The sequence below is a fragment of the Corapipo altera genome, unplaced genomic scaffold (assembly GCF_003945725.1).
Source record: "Corapipo altera isolate COAL_440 unplaced genomic scaffold, ASM394572v1 308, whole genome shotgun sequence".
NCBI classification, from domain to species: domain Eukaryota; kingdom Metazoa; phylum Chordata; class Aves; order Passeriformes; family Pipridae; genus Corapipo; species Corapipo altera.
The window spans coordinates 5,274,133-5,296,141 of NW_020884925.1; the positions used below are offsets into that span (position 1 = coordinate 5,274,133).

A 22,009-nucleotide genomic window follows, 5' to 3' on the forward strand; every position below is an offset into this window, starting at 1 on the left:
AAGTGTGAAGCAGGTGGAGTAATCTCTAATTTGAATTGGATGAATACAAAGTCTAGAAGTAAAATAATTAAGAGATATGCTTGCTTTTCATTCATCTTTAAAATTCTGTGCTGTAGGAGTCTGAGCATAAATATCTGCTCTTAACTTCAATTATTAAGTCCAGTGGAATCTCTGAGATCTGTTCTGAGAGTGTTTGGCTTAAGCAGGTTTACGCATCGTGGGGAAAAGCTGCCTTGTGTCCAGTGATTTCTGGCAGGCTGGAGTATCCTTCTGGTGGACAGCATCAGTGCCATGCAACTTAGGGCAGTGCCAGAGTGATTTTGGAGAGGTTGAGAGCCTGGAATCTCTGGGAACAGTGAAATCACAGCAGAGAGTTAGGATGTCCTGAGTGAACAAAAGGTGTGGAAAATCTCTTTGTAACCAGTTTTGTAACTTGTCACTCAATCACCTGAGAACGACTTTTGTTAGGAAACAAAGCAAGCTTCTGTTTGCATGTGTTTATTGAGATACTCTGTGTCTTTCCAACTAAAGTCATCATGTCTAGGAAAAAGCCTGTCTTGGGAACTGAAGAACTTTCTGGGAAAACTTGATATAAAAATTTCTGTCCAGTTGTTTTTATGGATTTATGGGCTGGTGCAGAACTGACCAATTAGGGTGAACTTCAAAATAATTAAAGGAAAATCCCCAAATGTATTTCAGGTATTTGGTATTTTCAGGTGTGACCTAAATACACACCTGATAAGCATTATAGGTAGAAATAGATGATTCAGGTGCCATTGATGTGCATTGAAAGCCCTGTATCATCTGGGATGGCCACATGGGACTGGGCACTATGGCACAGACCCATCACCTTCTGGAGCAACAGCTGAAACCCAGATAGTTTCTTCACACAGAGGTGAGGAATCTTCACTTGTGAAGTACCTGGAACCCAGATAGTCTTCACACAGAACTTCCTATGTGAAAGCTAGAATAGCACCAGCTCTCTGACAGACTGTTGGTTGGTTGTTTTCTTATATTTGGATTTAGGTGGGGCATTGATATTACTGTAGACTTATCTTCTGCCACCTCATCAATCGATTTAAAATATCCTCCTCCTTAGCTTTGACTGTCATTCTCTGAGCATAGTCTAAGAGGAGAAAGAATTGATTTAGGTCATTCCCTGTGAATCTGAGGGAAAAAGTACATTTCAGACCAGTGAGCAAATTTTACAGTTAGCAAAAAAGTACCCCGTGTCCACTTTCTTAAATGACCATGCTATGGACTGTCAGCACAACACTTCTACCCTCAGCTTCTACCAGCTCCCTTAAAGCTGATGTTCTCTTCCTAAACCAATCTTCCCTACTGGACTTGACTGTTTATTGTTTTTCACTTAATAGTTTTTATCAAATATATGAACATTTGGCAAAGTGTTACCTGGCTCATCTCAACATCCACATTGCCACTCTCAGTGAAGTTCGCCTTCACGAGGAAGGCAGCCTCAGAGAACATGGTGCCGGTTACACACTCTTTTGGTCAGGTAAGCCCAGAACCGAAAAACATCTCTCAGGTGTCGGCTTCATGATCAAAAACTCTATTGTTCCCAAACTCGAAAATCTGCCGACAGGTCACTCTGACAGCATTATCTCCCTACGCCTTCCACTCCACAACAACCAACGCGTTGTCCTCTTTAGTATATATGCCCCAACTCTCCAAGCTGACCCAGCTGAAAAAGATAAATTTTACACTGACCTGCGCTGCCTTACCCAGAAGGTGCCTGCAGATGATAAGATCATTATCCTTGGTGATTTCAATGCCAGAGTAGGTAAGAGTTTTGAGGCACGGAAAGGAATATTAGGCAAGCATGGTGTTGGAAACTGCAACGATAATGGTCAACTCCTGCTAGAATTCTGTGTGGAGCAACAGCTCACCATCACTAACACTATCAGCAGAAAAATAGTCTGAAGACAACCTGGATGCACCCCAGATCTAAGCACTGACACCTCACTGATTATGTCTTGGTGCGACAAAGAGATGCCCGCGATGTCCTCCATACCCGCGTGATGCCCAGCGCAGAATGCCAAACAGACCATTGACTTGTGCACTGTAAACTCAACTTCAATCTCAAATTCAAACCTAAAAGGGGCAATATCCCAAGGAGAAGACTCCAAGTTAACAATCTCCAATCAGCCACAGTAAGAGACAGATTCCAGGCAAACCTTCAAACTAGGCTTGAAAACCATTCCACAGATTCTGCAGATTCCTCTCCTGAAGCAATTTGGCACCATATTAAAAATAGCATCCTGCAATCCTCTGAAGAATCCTTAGGGTTCTCCCTCAAGAAGAACAAGGACTGGTTTGACAAAAACAATCAAGAGATCCAGGAATTGCTGAGGAAGAATAGAACCGCCCACCAAGCACACCTTGCACTGCCATCCTGTCACAGAAGAAAAACAGCCTTTCATCTTGCATGCAGCAGGCTCCAACAGAAACTCCGTGACATCCAGAACAAGTGGTGGATTGATCTAGCTGAAAAAACTCAATTATGTGCAGATACAGGTGATCACAAAGGTTTCTATGAGGCCTTGAAAACAGCATGCAGACCTACATACCAGGTCCAAAGCCTTCTACTCAGCGCTGATGGCCAATCGCTTCTAACAGATAAAACCTCCATTCTGAATCGATGGTCTGAACACTTCCAGACTCTTCAGTACCAATCGTGTAGTCCAAGACTCAGCAATTCAGTCCATCACACAACAACCAGTAAAGTATGAATTGGATACTGCCCCCACTTTAGGAGAAACCCTCAAGGCCATACAGCAGGTGAAAATCAGCAAGGCAGCTGGGGTTGATGGAATTCCACCCGAAGTCTGGAAACATGGGGGCCTTGCACTCCACACCAAATTTCACGAGTTTGTGGTGCGCTGTTGGGAGCTCGGCGAACTACCATCTGACCTTCATGATGCAGTCATCATCACTTTGTATAAGAAGAAAGGAATTAAATCAGATTGCTCAAACTACCGTGGTATTACTCTGCTCTCCATTGCTGGCAAAATCCTGGCAAGAACTCTTGAACAGACTAATACCCACTATAGCAGAAGGAATTCTACCTGAAAGTCAGTGTGGTTTCAGAGCCAACAGAAGCACCACAGACATGGTATTTGTCCTCAGACAACTGCAAGACAAGTGTAGGGAACAGAACAAAGGTCTCTATGTAACCTTTGTTGACCTCACCAAGGCTTTTGATACTGTGAGCAGAAAAGGTCTGTGGCAGATTTTGGAATGTTTAGGTTGTCCCCCCAAGTTCCTTAAAATGATCATCTCACCCCATGACGGACAGGTCAGATATGGCAATGCACTTTCTGAGCCCTTTCTGTAATAACCAATGGTGTGAAACAAGGCTGCGTTCTCGCAGCAACCCTTTTCACAGTCTTTTTCAGCATGATGCTCCAAAGGGCCACAGCAGACCTTGATGATCAGGACGGGATCTACATCCAATACCGTACTGATGGAAGCCTTTTCAACCTAAGGCGACTGAAGGCCCACACCAAGACCTTAAACCATCTTGTCCAGGAGCTGCTTTATGCTGATGACATTGCCCTCGTTGCTCACACAGAAGCAGCTTTGCAGACACTGCTGAGCTCTTTGGGCTGGAAGACAGTTTAAAAAAAAAACAGAAGTTCTCCATCAACCAACACCTCAGGAAGTCTTCCATCATCTCCATATCACCATTGGCCAATCAGAGCTCAAATCAGTCCAGCAGTTTAATTACCCAGGGAGCCTCATCTCCTCGGATGGTAAGATTGATAGAGAGATAGACAACAGGTTAGCAAAGGCATAGAGAGCTTTTGGAAAGCTTCATAAAAGAGTATGGCGAAATAAACACCTAAAGAAAAGTACCAAGATCAGTGTTTACAGAGCCATAGTGCTGTCTACTCTCTTGTATGGTTCCGAATCATGGGTCATCTACCCCCACCACCTGCGTCTCCTGGAACGCTTCCATCAACGCTGCCTCCGTACAATCCTAAACATCCACTGGTCAGATTATGTGACCAATACATCTGTTCTAGAACAAGCAGCAGTCACAAGTATTGAGGCCATGTTACTGAGAACACAGCTGTGCTGGGCAGGGCACGTCTCCAGGATGAAGGACCAACCACCGCCTCCCTAAGATCCTGCTTTATGGTGAACTTGCCACTGGCTGCCACATGAGAGGAGCCCCAAAGAGAAGATACAAGGACTCCCTTAAACAACATCTCAGCCTTGGCCATATTGATCACCATAACTGGTCTACTCTGGCCTCCAATCGGGAGGCCTGGAGGCACACCATCTGTAACGCTGCTGTCTCCTTTGAGAACGGACACAGGATCACCCTTGAGGAGAAAAGACAACGTAGAAAGAATTGTGTCTTGCAGAATTTACCACCTAAGGAGTCTTTCTGCTGTACCTTTTGCAACCGGACGTGCCTGTCTCGTATTGGCCTTTTTAGCCACCAACGCGCTTGCAACAAACGTGGGTAGAGCCCTTCCCAAATCTTCGTTCGCGAAGCCTGGCCATGAAACCTAATAAAGAGTGGAGCAGAGGAATGTAATAACCAAATAAAAACTCTTTGGCTTACTGAAGAATGTGTCTGTGGGACTGTAGGTAAATACCTTTTTGCCTGCAGAAAAGAATGAGAAATTCCACAGCCTGAGCTCTAGACATTTAAACGTTTCCCTAAGAAGAAATGGTCTTACTTAATGCATTGGTTCAATTTCATAATATTGTCCAGGTTGTAGAATTATGGCATTGCCCATCAAATGTGGCCTGTCAGAATTACTCCCAAAGTCTGGAACTGTGCACAAATGGGGCCTTTCTGCCTTCCTAGTCAAAAGCTCAAGCTCCTGAACATCCCCCCCAGGAGCATCTTTGTCTGGGGCCAGGGCAGCCAAGAGATCAGGGCTGTCAGTGGGCACTGGCCTGGCCACAGGGCAGGGACAGGAGAACAAACTGGGGGGAACTGGTTTAATGCAATCCATGGGTGTCTCTCCATCAGCTTCCTCAAGCACCGAGAGTGGGCATCTCCCTGATGGTGCTTATTGCATCCTTATCTTGAAAACTGTGGAAGATCTTGGATGCAGTTTAGTCATTCTGTCTTCCTGAGGATTTGTGCACTGTTCATGTGCTGTTTTCTTTCTGTTCCTCACTTGGGTTTTATCAGCTGCTTGTATTCTGGATGCACAGGGTGGGATTTGTTTCAACATCCTTGCTTTTGCTTCTTTGGTTATGAGTTACTAGTTATAGATACCCTGTACATCTCTGTGCTTCTTTCGAAAAAAAATATCTTCATATTGTTTAACTGGGTGAAGCTATTTGATTTTGAAGAAGTCAAATTTAGATTCAGGTGAAGACTGTTTGCTTCCAAGTATGGCTCAGTTTTGAGAGAGGTACTTAAAGGAGAAGAAAAGATCAAATATAAGTGAGATTGTATTAAATTGATTTCAAGGCCTGTTAACCCATCTTAACATTTCAAAGTAATCAGTAACTCCTCTTTAAATACATTCAAAAGGGGTTTTTTTATAATATGCAACAAATTATCCCCTTTCACTGCCTCTTGTATTTGCACTGTATAAATAAGAAATTAGTTAGGGAAGAAATTTGGCTAGAAAAGTAAGTGAAAACCAAGGTCTTCGTGTGTTGTGACATTCAAGATGTTTCAGTTTCCACTCACCTTGAAGTGCCATGTGTGTGTCACTTGTGACACATGTGCAGTGAGAGCTGCAGGGATCTGTGTGTGCACAGTGTGACCCACAGGACTGATGCTTGTTGAGGGGGGTGTAAGGGAGGAGATCAAACACAACCATCCACAAGTGTGGGTATGGAAAGTATGAGTTGTGTTAATGGTCTGACAAGCCATGGAGAGCAAAGGTGGTGCTGGTGGCTCTTTAGGTGAGGAGAGACTGTTCATCTGGGGAGAACAGTGAGTCTGAGAACCATCTGCCTCTGACTCACTGCCTCCTTTACAGTTTATTTTCTCTTTTTGCTTAGTAGTTTTTACTATTCTATCTGGGTGGGTTTTCACAGCTAATGGGAGTTTTCTGGCAAAGATAATATTTTTTAAAGACTTTTGTTGTTGGGTTTTGTTCTTGGTGGTTTGGGGCTTTTTTGTTTTCTTTTTTTTTTTTTTGAATCTAAATTCTAGAGAGCTGAGCAAACAACTTCCTTGGGGGAAAAAACAGTGTTAGTTCACACTGGGAAGGGAAGGGAAGGGAAGATCCTGCCAATTCTGCTCCTTCCTTCCAGAGTGTAGGTTCTATGAGGTAATTCTGAGGTGATGGTGATGTCATAAATGCAGAGATTGGTCTTGTCTTCTGCTCTTAAAAGGATGTCTTTTTCTTACTGTTGAAAATACTGAAGTAATGCTGATACTGAGACAACTCATGAATTGGCTTCTTCAGGCTGATATTCACTTCAGCTTTCCAAACTCATGAGCAGTTTACCCCCACACACAGTGACTGTACTTGGGTGCCCAGCTGGTGCATTTTAAATTAGCAGTCATTATACTGCTGAGTCACTTCTGATTGTGATCTCAAATCCACCAGTGCTTTGTATCATCTGGGGCAGGTTCCTTTAGCATGTTGCTTATGTTTCTGTCCTGCTGACTAAGATTCGCTTCATTCTTTCTCCTGGTCACTAATTAGTTGTATTCAGTGTCTCATCATCTGTTTGTACAGGTGTTAATGCTGTTTAGTACAGTGCATCTATGTATGAGTATTTCTTAAAAATAAAAGTAGCATTTTTTCCCTGCATTTGTGTTGGAACAGATTCAGTTGCTACAAAGCTTAGATGCTGAGTTTGGCCATAATCCCTTAAAGTAGTTCTCTTCCCAGAGTGTCTGCAATCCTTTTTAACTAGTCTTCTCAGTATTTCCAGCTTTCCTTCTGTTACTACATCTTGATTATGTTACAGTTTAGGAGTGTTTCCCCTGTGCCCTGGTGATCCAGTGCAGTTTGTGGTCCTTCGCTGAACTCACTCCAGTATGTCCATGTCTTTCTTTTGAGGGTCCAGAAATGGACATAATACTTCAGATGAGTCTCACCAGGGCTGAATAGAGAGGAAAAGATCACCTCCCCTGCTATCCTAATGTGGCCCAAATATAATGATACAGTTGTATAAATAGTATAAAAGCATAAATGTTTCACCACCCTGGAGGTGAGAACTTCAGGAAACAACTGGACATGGCAGTGCTGTGGTGTAGGTGACAAGGTGGTGGTTGGTCAAAGATTGGACTTGATCTTGGAGGTCTTTTCCAACCTAATTGATTCTGTGATCTTAAAGGTCCCTTCCAACATTAACAATTCCATGATTTTATAGCCCACAAACTTTTAGTTAGTTGGAGTAAGCTGGGTTTAGCAGCCAGTCCTCATGGATGAGGCTGAGAAGGACCTCACCCTCCTGGGGCAGAAGGTTTGCATTCTAGCAGGGATAAGTACTTGCAGAAAAAGGCAATTTCTAAGAAAGCAAAGGTGTTCCATTTTTAAGGTTAATATAACCAGGTAATTGCATGTGAAGTAGGAAAGGACTGTGATTCATTTGGAGGACAGGGAAATCAACTGGTTTCCAATTTCTTTCACAGTGTATTTCTCTGTAGCTGTGGTGCAATCAAGAGCCAACCAACATCATCTGCTGCCAGTAGGAAATCTCCATGTCAGTCCTTACCCTTGGCACAGGATAAAGTTGCAATTGAGCCTATGAGGAGGAATTAACAAGAAAAATCCAATTCATGTTCAAAGGTAAACTTTGACCAATGATGAATAACAAGTATGAAAGTAAAACCTGCACTTTTTCTTATGTTGTGTATTGTTTAACTTCATCCTGTTTGCTTTGCACTATTTCTGCAGTGGTGCAGGCAGGGTAGAAATATAGAAATACCTTTAGGATAACTGTGTTTTAAATTCCAGCAGTCTTAATAGGTTGACTGGCATCAACTACTCTTGTAATGCCTGCTTAAATTTTTATTTGATATTTGTAGAGAACGCTGCAGAGGTAAGAGTTTCCTGTTTTCAGGAATAAAAAAGTAGGTACAAAGCGCAGTAGAGCAGATGTATTTTTGTTATGAATAGATTTGGCAAGAAAACTTCCCATGCCAGACATTGTGTCACATTCACATGATCTGCTTCCTAACAGGTCCCTGGGTGATGGTGCCCCCAGGAGAGTTCCCTGGTAAGGGTGTCTCCCCCCCAGACTGCTCTTAAACACAGTCACAACTGCTCAGCAGCTACAGCACTGAAAGAGAATAAAATAATAAAACAAATAAACCCTGTAAATTAGTGTAGTATCAGCTGTGTCCCCTCCCAGCCTCTTGCCCACCCCCAGCCCAGTCACTGTAGGGGCAGAGCAGGACACTGCCAAGGGCTATGGCTGTGTGAGCACTGCCCCAGAAATACAATATTGATGTTTTTGTTATCAGTGCTGCTGCAGCCACAACTCCAGAGAAGGAACGAAGAAAATTAACTCCATCCCAGCCAGACTCAGGACAGTGGAGAATGTACAAATGACAGAAGTTGTATTGACAAGGCAAATAAAAGCACAAATCCTAAGCTCTGTCGTGTCTGTGTCAGTATTAGGAAGGCAGAAGGGCTCTAGGCTAGCCAGGCATTTAAATACTTGCTAAACCTCAGTTTATGAGCAGTGACAATGATGTGGTGATTGTGCCTTTAATGAACAGAGCCTGTGGTTGGTTGAACTGGAGTCTTCAAGTTGCAGGATTATTTACAAGCTGCATATAAGAAAAAATCAATAAAAATGTGAAATGTTAAGATAGAGAAAACCTTTCAGTATGAGTGATGGACAGCTTCTGGGCTAAGGCAGAGAGGGATGAGAAATGCTGTTTATTTTAATATGCTGTAACATGAATGTTTTAGCATTTTTAATAGTCTTGTTTGGGGAAGAGAGAAACAACGTGGGTTACATCACGTTGGAGTACATTCTAACCCCTGTCTCTCCTTGGCAGATGGATTCTTTGTAGCCCACCAGCGAGTCCTGCTGCTGCTGCATGTCTGGCAGCACCTCTGGATGAGCACATGACTCTTGATATGGATGCAGTCCTGTCAGACTTTGTTCGGTCCACAGGGGCAGAACCAGGTCTGGCAAGAGACTTACTGGAAGGTAAGGTTTTGGGACACAGCCCTTTCCTATGTTCACTGCTGAAGGCAAGAACCAGTCATAAAAAGAGAACTCTGGTCCATGGAAACAGATATTCCTTAGTATTCTTGCTAAGTCAACTCTCATAATAAGCTGACCATAGATGATACTAAGGCAGGGGTTTCCAACAAAAGCCTTAAAAACTTCTTAATGTTAGATTGCTGTGTTTTAAGAGTCATTCCCTAAATGTTTATGTGCAAGGGAGGGAAGGGAGGGCAATTCTGTCATATTCAGCTGCCTGAAAGTAGTTGTAAGAGTTTCTTAGCTCAATGTGCAACGCAGGAAAGTTTAGTCTGAAGGGACTTATTGTAAAGTGATAGAGACACCAGAGATATTTTTGGGGCCCAGTGATTAATCTGCCTATGTGAACTTCACACTATGGGAGTCAAATGACTATGTTGAAAAACATCTCAGAAACCATATCAGAAAAATAACTCTGTCTATATTTATTTATTTATTTATTTATTTATTTATTTATTTATTTGTAGTTGGTTTTAGGTTTATAGGCGTAAAAGTGGAAAGACATAGTTGATATTTGAAGGTATTTTGTACTAGTTGACTTTGTTCATGTCTCAGTAACAAGGTGTGGTACATTATTAACACTGAGGCACACACAGTGCTGCAGAATTTCCCAGTTACCTGTTATATGTACTAAAACCTCGGAATACCTTGCTAGGAATATCAGCATAGGCTTGCTATATTTAGGAGCCCTCTGTTTTGTCTGACTGATTCGATCAGCCTGTCATTCTAGCCCAGAGTCTGTCTGGGTCTGACGGTCTTCTTGAAAAAGAATATGAGAAGGTTTTCTCAGCAATGTCAGGACAGATTGTCACTTATTGTGCTGACAGAGCATTGCTAAAATTGGAAAAAGAGTTCCTACATATCAGAGGTGGTTCAGAAGAGTTACTTATTTCCCTTGTTATAAAGGGTAATGCTTCCAAATAAATACAGAATTTTTCTATGTTGAATTTCTCACTTCTGTAGATTTATAAATTCACATCATACTTACAAAGAGATAAGTGATAAGCAATAAGCAATTTATTATTCTGACAGGCTTATAAACATATGCATCTAGCCCAAATGATTTCCTCTGACACAGGAATTTCTCAAAGTAATCTTGAGAAGAGCAACCCCCCACCCCATGGTGCACAAGGCTGCAGGGAATGTTTGTACCTGGGCTTGCAATGATGAGGCCTGTGGTTTCAATCAAAGCTGGAAAACAAGTGTGCACAAATATTTTTCAGAACTCTAGAGGTTTGGTTGTTTGTAGCCCCAAAAGTGACTGTCATAGTGAAATCTGAGCCAAAAAAAGCCCTGCTAGTGTAGACCCTCATTTCCATGTAATCACAAGTTTTGGGCAGTTCTCCTGTGGTGCCACAGCCCTTCACAGCTTCTGTGGAGTGACATCTCTCTTTCAGAGCCATTGCTAATACTGTTTCTTTTATTCCTCTTTTGGGGGAAATTTCTTCAATTTCATGATCCTGTAGCTAATCAAGGATACCAGTTTCTGCTTCCTTATCCAATTATCTTAACATACTAATCATTTTGCTTTGTGCTGTGGATGTAGCAGGACATTATTGTGCACAATATATGTGTTCTTCATCCTGGCAACAAATGGGTGAATTAAATACACACTGTTGTACGAATAGCTGAAAAATCTATACATTACATATAGATTTTCTGCATTGCCAGGAGCTGCCCTGAATGTGGGCTCAGCTGATGTTTCTATACTCTGCCTATCCTGCTGGTAAAAACCCTGCAGTTTTCTTCCACTGAGCTTTTCATTGAGCACAGCTTCTTGTCTCACTGTCTCACTAAGACATTCCTCTGGTTTGCTTGACACATATCTTTCAGTAAGTGTCCATTCCAGATTTGAAATGGAGAGACAAAGAGATTTAAAAAAATACATATATTCACACACGTGTTGATTCTAATTTATTTGTGTCTGGTTATTTTTGCCAGCTATTAGTATCTTAAGATAAGTAATAATATAAATCAATTGCTTTTGTATCTAATTTTGATAAGCTGAACATGTTGAACTGCAAGTCTTGCTTTCAGTCTTTATATTTTCTCTGTCATTCAAAGCAATGTATACAGAATGTATAAAGAATGTATGTATGTGTTAGCTATTTTGGTATTCTTTTCAGTACAGAGATTTCCTTTTTGCCATCACATTGCATATGCTGTTGTTTATATTTTTGGCCAAGTTTGCTTTAGTACTGCACAGGGAGTTTGTAGTTAAGTCTATGCTTGGTTTGACATTTCAAAGTTAATAATTTTAGAATTCTCTACAATAGTTTAACTCTCATGGAACTCAGATTTCACTGACCTAAAATCTGAAAGGCATTTATTCAATGATATGAGAACTTTTATCATGCACTTCTGTAAATGGATGTGAATGCAGACTTTTGAAGCTGCACCAAAATTAAAAATTAATTTGTTTTTCATAGTTCTACCTAAGAAATTAATGTTATTTTCTTGACGTTGCTATGTCTGTGTTTAGGAAAGCCTTGTACCTGTCTAATCAGCAATTCATTGGTGGATAAAATTGCATTAGAAATGGCTTAGTTCGTATTTGTCCAATGCACAAATTGTGTTTCATTCCTACTTTTCAAATACTACTCATTGAGATTTAAAGACCATTTGTAGTTAGTTCCTATTTGCTGTGTGAGACACAGCTGTGGGAATGACATATACAGGCTTGGACAAAGTAGAAAGCTCTGTGGAGGCAGCAGGGGCTTAGCATTTAACAATACATAGACCTACACTTTAGTAAGTCATCTCTCTTAACTTTGGGGTTTTCTTGACTTCATCTGGATGCTGTCCTGGACCATCCAGACTACTTCCATCCTTCTCTTCAGTTGAAAGAACAGCCTTCTACCAGCCCTGCCACAATTTTTAGCTACTATTACAGCTGAATTATTAAAATGGGAAGGACAATTCTTTCAGCTTGGTTATGATTGCAAGACTTTGCAAAGCTCATCCTTCTTATTTAGGACTCCAGGGAGGGCACTTGGTCGAGAGCTATTTACACCTTTATCTCTCACCCTGTAGAGCCTTTAGACACCCAGCAGGAATTACCTTTTGAGAGCCTGCACATTAACAGATGAGCGTCCTCAAATTCATGGCATTTCCAAGATATCATAAATCCTGATGTTTTTATCTCAATAATTACAAATCAACCAAAGAAGGATGAGTATGTCCCTATGCAAATAAAAGGACACCAAAAACTTTTTGCTGACTGTACCAGATAATAAAATCATGGGTTGGGGAGAATATATGAGCACCACCTTTGTCAGCAAATCAGAGTGGAGAGTGACTGGGACAGTGGCTTTGGCTCTCAGCAGCGTTTGGCTCGTTGGGAAACTGGATGTGACATTACACAGTGTGATGGTTCAGGAATCAGGTGTGCTTAAAGCAGATCATTTTGTACCAAAAGCATCTGCTACAGACCTGCAGACCTGAGATCCTGTCTCTGTGCACTCTTATTTAGGAGGAAAGAAAACTAGAAGTTTGTCTCTCTTCCAAAAAAACCCACAACAGATTTATTCAATCAACTTGCCTGAAAACAAGAGCGTTCCCATCACTGTAAATCTTACTCTAACAGCCTTTCATATAATTCCTTGAGAAAAAGGCTTCATTTTGAACTCAATCTTGTGCTCCAAGAGCATGGTGTGAACCTCTGTATCTTTTTCTAAGTTTAAAAACGCTTTTAAAAATTGCATTTAAATCTCACATTGAATCTTATGCACTAGGACAAGATTATTACCAATCCTTTCTCCCTATGTATTCTTCAAAGCTATATAACCCCCTGTTTTTAAAACTTAATGATTGCTGGTATTATTATCCTGTCTTTCATAAGGAACTTACTAGCTATAGGAAACTAGATGGTTGAAAGGCAGTCAGATAATTTTTAGAAAGGACATAGTTTGGGGCATAGAAGGACACATTCTGTATTATTGTAGAAGAGTCTTTCCATTAAATGCAGAAGCATTTTGTGTTTTCATTAGATTAACCTCACTCTTGAAAGTAGGAACTCCAGAGAAGCAAAAAAAATTGGAGTTCACTTGAATATTTAAGGTTGTGACAAAACTCCTCATCAGGATGGAGTTGTCTGTTCTCCTCACTCACCTGGGAGACCCTCTTTTGATGCTGCTTGACTGCTCAGGTCACCAGTGCCACTGCTTCAGGCCTCTCTGCCTGATTTTGGGATTCATTTCCTTTTTCCTCCATTTTATTTTTTCAGTGATTAATAGTTTAGCTCTTGATTGCTGACAATACATATTCAGCCTTTAATCAGACACTGATATATATCATTAAAAATAATTCTGCTCACGTGGTAATAGTTGCAGTCTTAGAAACTAACTGTGTTCAGTACTGATTTTAATGGCCAGCATTTTTGCTTGATATGTTTAGTGCAGCACAGGAATAATGGGGCAACTTAATGTGGATGTATGAATGAATCAAAAGTAAGAATAAAAACTAAATGAAAAATTTTATCATACTTTGTTTTCCCCCGGTTCCAGTTAAAAAGATAAAAACTAGTGATCTGAAATCTTTTTACTTCCAATAAAGGCCAAGAGCATGCTCCTGCCTTGTGCTGTTACATTTGGGGAAAAAGAGGCAACTTAAAACACTTTCATGGCTATGTGGTAGAAAAGTCTAATATTGGACTTCTATATTTATTAAGATGCTTAGAGCTATTCTCTAATTAATTGTAAATTAATATTCATAAATTTCAACTATGTATCATTAGCTGTGCCAATTCTGTGTTAGTGGATTCTGTGCATGTGCTAAACCATTTATTTCTTAGAAATGTTATTTTCCAGTTTTGCTTTCATTTTTGGATAGGTGCTTCCAAGTCTTTAATCTGTTTCGTTTTCTGTCTCTTTGAGACAGTGTTCACCACTTCCTGAGGTGCTCACCTGGCCTGTGTGCTCCTGAGAACTGAAAGCATCCTTGTGTATGTGAGGGGGTGGAGAGAGGACAGTGCATTTCGTGAAACCTCACTGGGTCTCCCTTCTCAACCTTTCATTCTCAACCTCCGCTGGTTTATATAAAATCAGGCTCAAATAAAAGCCCTCCCTCGAGGGGTTAATGCTGACAGAACAGTTTGACAATAAGTGTGATCCAGGGGAAAGAAACAAAAATCCCAGCAAAATAGTTTGAAAAACTGGCAGGCTCTGAATGCTGCTCTGGCCAGGAGTGAGTTCAGACCTGTCTCAGCACCACAGCAAGGCAGGAAATCAGCTGCAGGACTGTCCAGGTGCCATCTCTGTGTGGGCAGGTTTGTTGTGGCAGCCAGACCCAGGGCACCTTCAAGGCAGTGGGAAAACTTCTTTCCCTCACTAAGCTTTGGGAAAATCCTTAAGCCAAACCTGCCAACTCTGCATGGTAGAGAGTGGGTTTCTCTCCAGCTGTGTTTGAGCTCCAACTTCCCCAATATCCAGGAATGAGGAGGGCATGTCCCTTTCCCTTCTGGGTTGTCTGGACTGGCACTTTGATTCTCTCATGCATGGACAGCAATAATGCTGCAGTTTTTAAGTATAACCTACTTAAAGTGTGACCCAAGGTAGAGAGAAAATCATTAAAGAAAATAGTTCAATCTTTAAAACCAGTTGTGCTGTATTTGGTTTACAATGCCAGGGTTGTAGGTGTGGATGAACTTGGAGATTACTGATAAATCACTTAAAAAACAGTTTTCAGGAAGGAGCAGATGTGCAGGCAGTACAGGGGGAAGGCATAGGATGAAATACTTTAAAATGCTAACAGTGTAGGCAACCATCAGGTACTGGAGGATTTGTGAAATTCACTGGCAATAATAATAAAATAATAAAAGAAGAAAAATAATACAAAATGCATAAAAATAATATATTTAACTGAAAAGTTGCCCTTTGACTTGTATAAATGGTTTCATTTATTCATATAAATGATGTAGTATTTCACCATTATATGAAAATAATTACTGTCTTTTTCCAGCTTCAGACAGCACTTAATTGAGGTGTACATAGTTGAACATAAATTCAGAAATGGGAAAGTGGCTCTCCAGGCAGGAAATGGAAGCAGTCAAGGAGACTGACCGCATGGAATAGGACAGAAATGCAACCTCCTCAAAGAGCAGTGAATATAAGTAGAATTCAAAGAAAAGCATGTCATTAATAGAGAGGGAGAGAGAAATCCATGGTACACTCATGTGAATGAGTGTGCAAAACAACTCCCCAAAAATAGTCCCTTATTCTCCTCTCCCTCAGACTGTTCCTTTTTTAGTTCTCTTGTGGAAGGCTTGGCAAAGGGAAGAGGAAGCTGAGCTGCTCCCAACGTCTCGTTAGACAGAGATCAAAACTGGCATTTCCAGCTGCCTTTTCAGTTTTAAGTGACTTTGCATTCTAGCAGAAAATGAGACAAATCTTTACAAAATGTCATTGCTATATTATTTTCCTGTGAGAACATGGACCAAAATTAAATCTTGGTTTAAAAACTATGGTCTAATTCTGTCCCAGTTTTGCAGATGAGTTTTTCAGAAGGAATAAAGCTGGTCTTGAGTTGCTCTTCTTACCTTGTGCCTGTTAGTATTTGTAAATCTCCTTCATGCCAAATAGGAAGAAGGGACTGCATTGAAACTGAATTTGTGGATTGCTTTATTAGCAGTTGGTTTGTAAAAACAGACTTCTTTGCATTAGCCCAGGGTGTTTCTGAGTTGCCTTCAAACTGCACTTACAGGTTCATTTCACAGATAATGTCTTGATATTCAGTGCCTTCCTCAGGTCATTATTTTCTACCTGAAAGTTGGCTTGTTGCCCTCTCAGTTGATGCTGTCCCATAATGGCTTTATTCCACTGGGTCAGTGGGTCCTGTTTCTCATTAGGCAGCATTTCTTGCCCCTTTTAAAAATTCCTTTGCTGAAGTCCTGTATGTATGTGTATATATATGTTGTTGCTAAAAGTTCCCCTTCATTGTTGTTCTTATTTAGGTCTTTCCTAGTTCCACATCTCAAATTCCATCCTTTCTAGCATTTTGTTTATTGTTAAATCAAGAATTGCTGGTGACCTTTCAAAGGTTCTTTTTAACATATTGGAGTAGGTGGATATTTGAAAGCTTGGTGGAGAGACTGTGTTATAGTCATGTGCTTGCTTTTTCTACTAATGAATTATAAAAGTCCTCTAGTTTTTTATTATATATGATTTAAGAAGTGTAAGACAATAGATTTATTAACTGTTACAGCCCCACTAAGTGACACTGTTTGAGCCAAAGCAACACAAAGCAGAAAACCCAAAGGCTCAGTAATAGTGCTCTGGGGTTACAGTGTTGGAGGGTGAGGGAGGAGAGACTGACATTATTTACTTGGACTTGTGCAAAGCATTTGACACTGTCCCACATGTCACCCATGTCTCTGAACTGGAGAGATGTGGATGTGATGGATGGGCCCCTCACTGGATGAGGAATTGGCTGGATGGGCACACCCAGAGGGTTGTGGTCGATGGCTCAATATCCATGTGGAGATGGTGACAAGTAGTGTCCTCAGGGGTCAGGACTGGGACTGGTGCTGTTTGACATCTTTGTCAGGGCCATGGGCAGTGGGACTGGGGCACCCTCAGCACTGTGACACCGAACTGTGCTGTGAGTGACACCCTGGAGGAAGGGATCCCACCCAGAGGGACCCAGATGGGCGTAAGACATGGGATTGTGGAAACATCAAGTTTAACAAGGCCAAGCTCAAAGTCCTGCACTTGGGTCCAGACAAGCCCAAGCACAAGTACAGGCTGGTGGAGAATGGAGGGAGAGCAGCCCTGGAGAAGCAGTGGGGGTGTTGGTGCATGAGAAGGTGACGTGACCCAGCCATCTGCCCCTGCAGCCCAGAATCCAGCTTTTCCTGGGCTGCAGCACAAGCAACATAGGCAGTAGGGTCAGGGAAGGGATTGTCCCCATCTAGTCTGCCCTTGTGAGACCTCACCTGGACTGCTGTGTCCAGCTTTACTCCCTCAGCATAAGGAAAACGTAGACCTGTCAGAACAAGTCCAGAGGAGGACATGAAGATGCTCAGAGGGCTGGAGCCCCTTTGCTATGAGAAATTTGGGCTGTTGGAGAAAAGAAGTCTCCAGGGAGACCTTAGAGCCCCTTCCAGTACCTAAAGGGGCTCCAAGAGATCTGGAGAGGGACTTTGGACAAGAGCCTGGTGTGAGAGAACAAGGGGAAATGGCTTCAAACCAAAAGAGGGCAGGGTTAGGTTAGATATTAGGAAGGAATTCTTGGCTGTGAGGGTGGGGAGGCCCTGGCACAGGTTACCCAGAGAAGCTGTGGTTGCCCCCTGGATCCCTGGAAGTGTCCAAGGCCAGGTTGGATGGGGCTTGGAGCAACCTGGGCTAGTGGAAGGTGACCCTGCCCATGGCAGGGGATGGAACAAGATGAACCATTCTATGAATCTATAATTTTATGAATGCTTCTAAGATGAGTCCTACTCTTGCTGTTCTTTAGCATTTATTTTATTAATGCTCTGCTAATCCAGTTTGGGCTGGTAAGACAAAAACGGATAAGTGGCTCCCTAGACCACATATTATTTTATCTAAGTCTTTGTTTTTTCTTCAGGCTGATAATGCCTTCTGTTGTTATTTAAGCAAGTATTATTTAGGATAGAAACTTCGCAGAGTAGTTGTGTTTATTTTTGAATTTCCCTTTCATGTAGGTGTCTGCTATCTCTGACAGTTAAACCTCAGTACCAGCCTTCAGCCATGGTGTATCTTCCATTCCTTATTCAGCTGCACTGCTTTTTGCTGGTTTGTTTTTCCTCCACACTAGAAAGACTTGGTTTTGAAGCAGAGACCTTCTAGTCCTGTTACATTTCCCACCTGCTGACTCACAGAGCACATGGAGCTGTTCAGGAAACAATTGCTCAGTAAGAGTGTTCTTTCTGTTCTTTCTGTTCTAGCATCCTGATTGTAATTTCACTACCTGTGTTTCCTAACCACCTTTGTGCTACTCCAGCCTTTTTGCTGATTGATTCTCTAACCATTAGAATGGTTCTGGAATGGTTCTCTGACCCTAACTGTAAATCCACTGTGTTGGTGCTGGTTTTGGAGCAATTGAATTGTTGCTGACATACAGTGGTACCAGTGACTTGCCATCTGATGTGATTGTATGTACTGAAATAAAATTGGTATGCCTCTGAAATACCTTTTAAAATACAACAATATGTCACAAATGAAGAGGTTGGCAGTCAGTGAACAGTAGAGTGCATCAGATAAGTAACACTGGAAAAAAAGCCAGTGGACAGCCTGAAAAACAGTCTTGTGTTGGTTTTGTTCATCAAATTACAACAAAAAGTTTTACTTAATTTAATTGATGAAACTATGCAAGATAGTTACTTGTGCTTCAGCCTTGCAGTGGAGGGCATGTCAGTGCCCATGTCAGGTGTAACCTCTGGGGGGATAGGAAAGGCTGGCTCTTTCTGCTGGGGGTCCTGGCAGGAAGTGGCAGAGAAAATGAGAGATGTGACAGAGAAGGGAGCTGTATGAGGAGCAGGGTCTGGAGACCTCAGAGAAATAAGTGGAGGAGACACACACACAGAATTTAGGAGAAGACTTCCTCTGTTATCTGGAGACTCAGAGAGACTGTGTGCACCCTGCTGAAACCAGAAGGCTGATGAAACTGCTGGGCAAGCAGCAAGGCTGGGAGGAGGAACCTACCTCAGAAGGCTTTGGGCAGGAGGATATGTTTGACTTCCATGTTATATGAATTTTTTTTGGTCATTTCTAACCCAGCATAACTCAGGGTTTTTTTCTTCTGTCAGAACTTAGTTTGTAATGTAATAAGATACAGCTTTAGAAATCCAAAAGTTCTGGTATGCAAAGTTTAAAGGAGGAGAGGTAGGCAGAGTTAGCTCTATTAATCTCCACAGTCGCAAGCCCCACTAGTTTCTTCAGTAACTTCCAGCTGAAACCTTCTCACCTGCCCTGTCACACTGATGGAAATCCTTGCTCAGATCATCTGCTCTGGACATCTCTGGATTTAAGGCTTTTTGCATGCAGAGTGCAAGATGCATCCATAGTTATTGTCCTGTTTTCAAGCTTTGTTGCCATTTTGATTTGTGAAAACGTAAACAAAAATGAGAGACACAAAGGGGGCTTCCGTGTCTCCAGTACAGAGAGTAGCTGAAAACACTTCTGCTGGTCAGTTAGAGTGGCTGGCATTCAAACCCCCTATTTCATGGAGGTGAAACGGTGCTTAGTATGTTCTCTAATTTGGTTGAATGTTTTTCTTGCATTTCAATGCTTGGAGGCTCCAGCAAATTTGGGGAAAGTGAATCCAACAATGATTTCCTGTGTTGATTCTGTGAAGTTTAAGGTTTTGGTGCTGAATTGGTGCTTTTGTTCAGGAGATGGGGATAACTAGAGAAATGGAGAGATTTGAAAATAAAATATTTCTATTTAAGATACATTTAGATGCAGAAATTTTAATATATGTATGGTTTCAGGTCGGTTTCAGAAGTTCAGTTGCTACAGTGTACCCTGGAGTGTAACTCAAGAGTCACTGTGCAATTTAGTTTTAAATGCAACACACTGTGAACCTGGTTTCTGAAGGCTGAATGTAATTTTGATGATAGAGGTTTTATATAAGATGATTGCATTTGGCTTAAAACTGAGGGCAGCAGGGTTTCTGTTAGTCTGCTGATTTTCTGCTTTCCTGTTCCATACATCAAAGCCCTGTCACACAGCTTCACTTACAGCACAGGCACAGGGATTTTATTTAGCTTCAGAATTTAAACATGAAAAAATCTTGAGCAAGAGACCTGTAGGGAATGCCCTGACACAGGAGAAATGCTGGTTGTGTTGCATTGGTGTAGGTCTGTTATTCAAGCATCTATACTGAATAAATCCAAGCTGCCGCTGGGGGTCACATAGTCCTGGACTTGTGGCATTGCCAATAGTCAGACAATACTGTTTTGTTTAAAGCTACATTTCCTAGAATTGTATTTATTGTCACTTTCACTTTTTTAAGAAAAATTTTACTTCATTGTTCTCACGATTAAGAAGAATTCAAAAATGTGTTTTTAAGTGCCTTCTAAAACTGGGACCAAAGGAAAGCAATCCCTGCTCCAGACACTGATATGGAATCAGATCAGTCTTGGGAACACACTCACGATTCTTAGATGTTTGGGTTGTGCAATTTGATTGAGATGATAAGTATAGTTAGAGCAGAGCCCTATCTGCGTTATAAGCCTTCAATCTACATGGGATTTGAAGTGAAAAAATGCTGGCAATACCTCAAGTGCTTATTCCTGATCTCTGACAATTTTCACTGAATTTACATTTTGTCCTACAGACTTTCTAATAGGAGATTACAGATACCAGATATAACAGTTCTCTCACTGACATGGAGCTTTATAGGATGGACTGCTCAGGATGTGTAACATTCCTGCTCCATGATGCCAGTTCTCCTTTCACAATTTCGTTTAGTACTTCAAAACAAACCTACGATAGTTTAGCTCAACCCTGTAGGTAACAACTGTTTATGTTATTTTTTTCCTTCTTCAGTTAGGTTTTTGTTCTTCACAAATATGACTGTAACAGTAGAAGACTTTTATGTGTTTAAAACTGCTTTGTACTATGTTTAGCTTATCTCCTTTGTGTAAGCACATAAGTTATCTTTAACTGCTACTCAGGTAATGTAGCCTCTTAAAATACCTAAAATGACAATCTACTCTGGTGTAATAAATCATGTATTAGTCAGAATCAGGTTACCTTTGAAAAAGCACCTGTGGAATGCTGTGAAAGTTCTCATATAGTTTGCAGGGTCTCTTCTCTTGTTATTAAATATTTTCAATTTTCCAATTAGAAACAAGTACTTGGAAAATGGTGAACATCTATGTACTTTAACCTAGTAGGATTGTTTTGAAAAGAGCGTGCAGACACCTCAGTATTTTTTATTTATGAGAGTGACAAATACCATTTCCCCCCCTGTACTAAACAGACTTGTGTACCTCTGGATATTAGCCTGCATTCTGTGGCTGCTGGTCAGAGCAATATGCTGAGGGGGAAGCTGGGGAGTAAATCTTTTGGAGGATTCTGTGTTGGCAGGTTCCATGAGCAGCTCACACAGACATGGAACCACTGCCTGAGTCCTCTCACTGCATGTTTTGTTACTGAGCACTGTCCTACATTACCTGCTTTCTAAAAGGCTTTTAAAGCCTCTGAGAGAGCAAGTTCTGATATATGAGACAAAGGGACTTGAAGTATTTTGCGTTTGCATTCTGCTGTTCTGTGAATACAAAGATAAGGAAGTTTCTCACTCTTTTGGGCTATAAGACTATCACTCATGTCTGCCCATCATTGCTCCTAATTATTATTTATTATTAATACAACGGCACAGATGGGAATGATTCTCCCTCTCAGTAGAATTTAGTGTTCACCTTAAATTGCTACTTTTGAGCCATTTGATCAAAACCTGAGCAAGGCAAGTCCTGGCCTCGATCGCCTTTTATGATAAAGGGTCATAGATTTTGGATTTGTGGATGAGAGGAGAGCAGTGGATACCTTTTACCCAAGTCAGCAGACCTGGCACTGTTCCCACAGCACTGCTGTGTTCCTGTAGGATCCCACAGCCTGGTGGGGCGGGCGGGTGCATCCGCTGCCCATCCAGCCCTGAGCACCGTGTTCTTTTGCTGTTTTGCAGGCAAGAACTGGGACCTGACGGCGGCTCTGAGTGACTATGAGCAGCTCCGGCAGGGCCACACGGCCAACCTGCCCCGGGCCTTCAACGAGGGCAGGCCCTGCCGGCAGGAGCCCGAGAACCCGGCCCCGCTGCCCCGGGAGCGGCCCTGCCTGCACAGGCAGGATGACATGGCCCAAGGTGAGCG

At 41.7% G+C, this 22,009-nt stretch overlaps 1 protein-coding gene across 9 annotated transcripts in view; it reads left to right on the forward strand.

The window, feature by feature from the left end:
• OTUD7A (OTU deubiquitinase 7A) overlaps positions 1-22,009 on the forward strand; it is a 121,337-nt gene that overhangs the window by 66,652 nt on the left and 32,676 nt on the right. For 6 of the 9 annotated variants that reach the window (XM_027657615.1, XM_027657613.1, XM_027657617.1 and 3 more), the window contains 3 exons: positions 7,592-7,748; positions 8,969-9,123; positions 21,826-22,002. In XM_027657615.1, the coding sequence (XP_027513416.1) occupies positions 9,039-9,123; positions 21,826-22,002 (262 nt within the window). In that variant the 5' untranslated portion in view covers positions 7,592-7,748; positions 8,969-9,038. The remainder of the gene's footprint in view (positions 1-7,591; positions 7,749-8,968; positions 9,124-21,825; positions 22,003-22,009) is intronic. The other 3 variants (XM_027657620.1, XM_027657621.1, XM_027657616.1) reach the window with 3 other exon arrangements.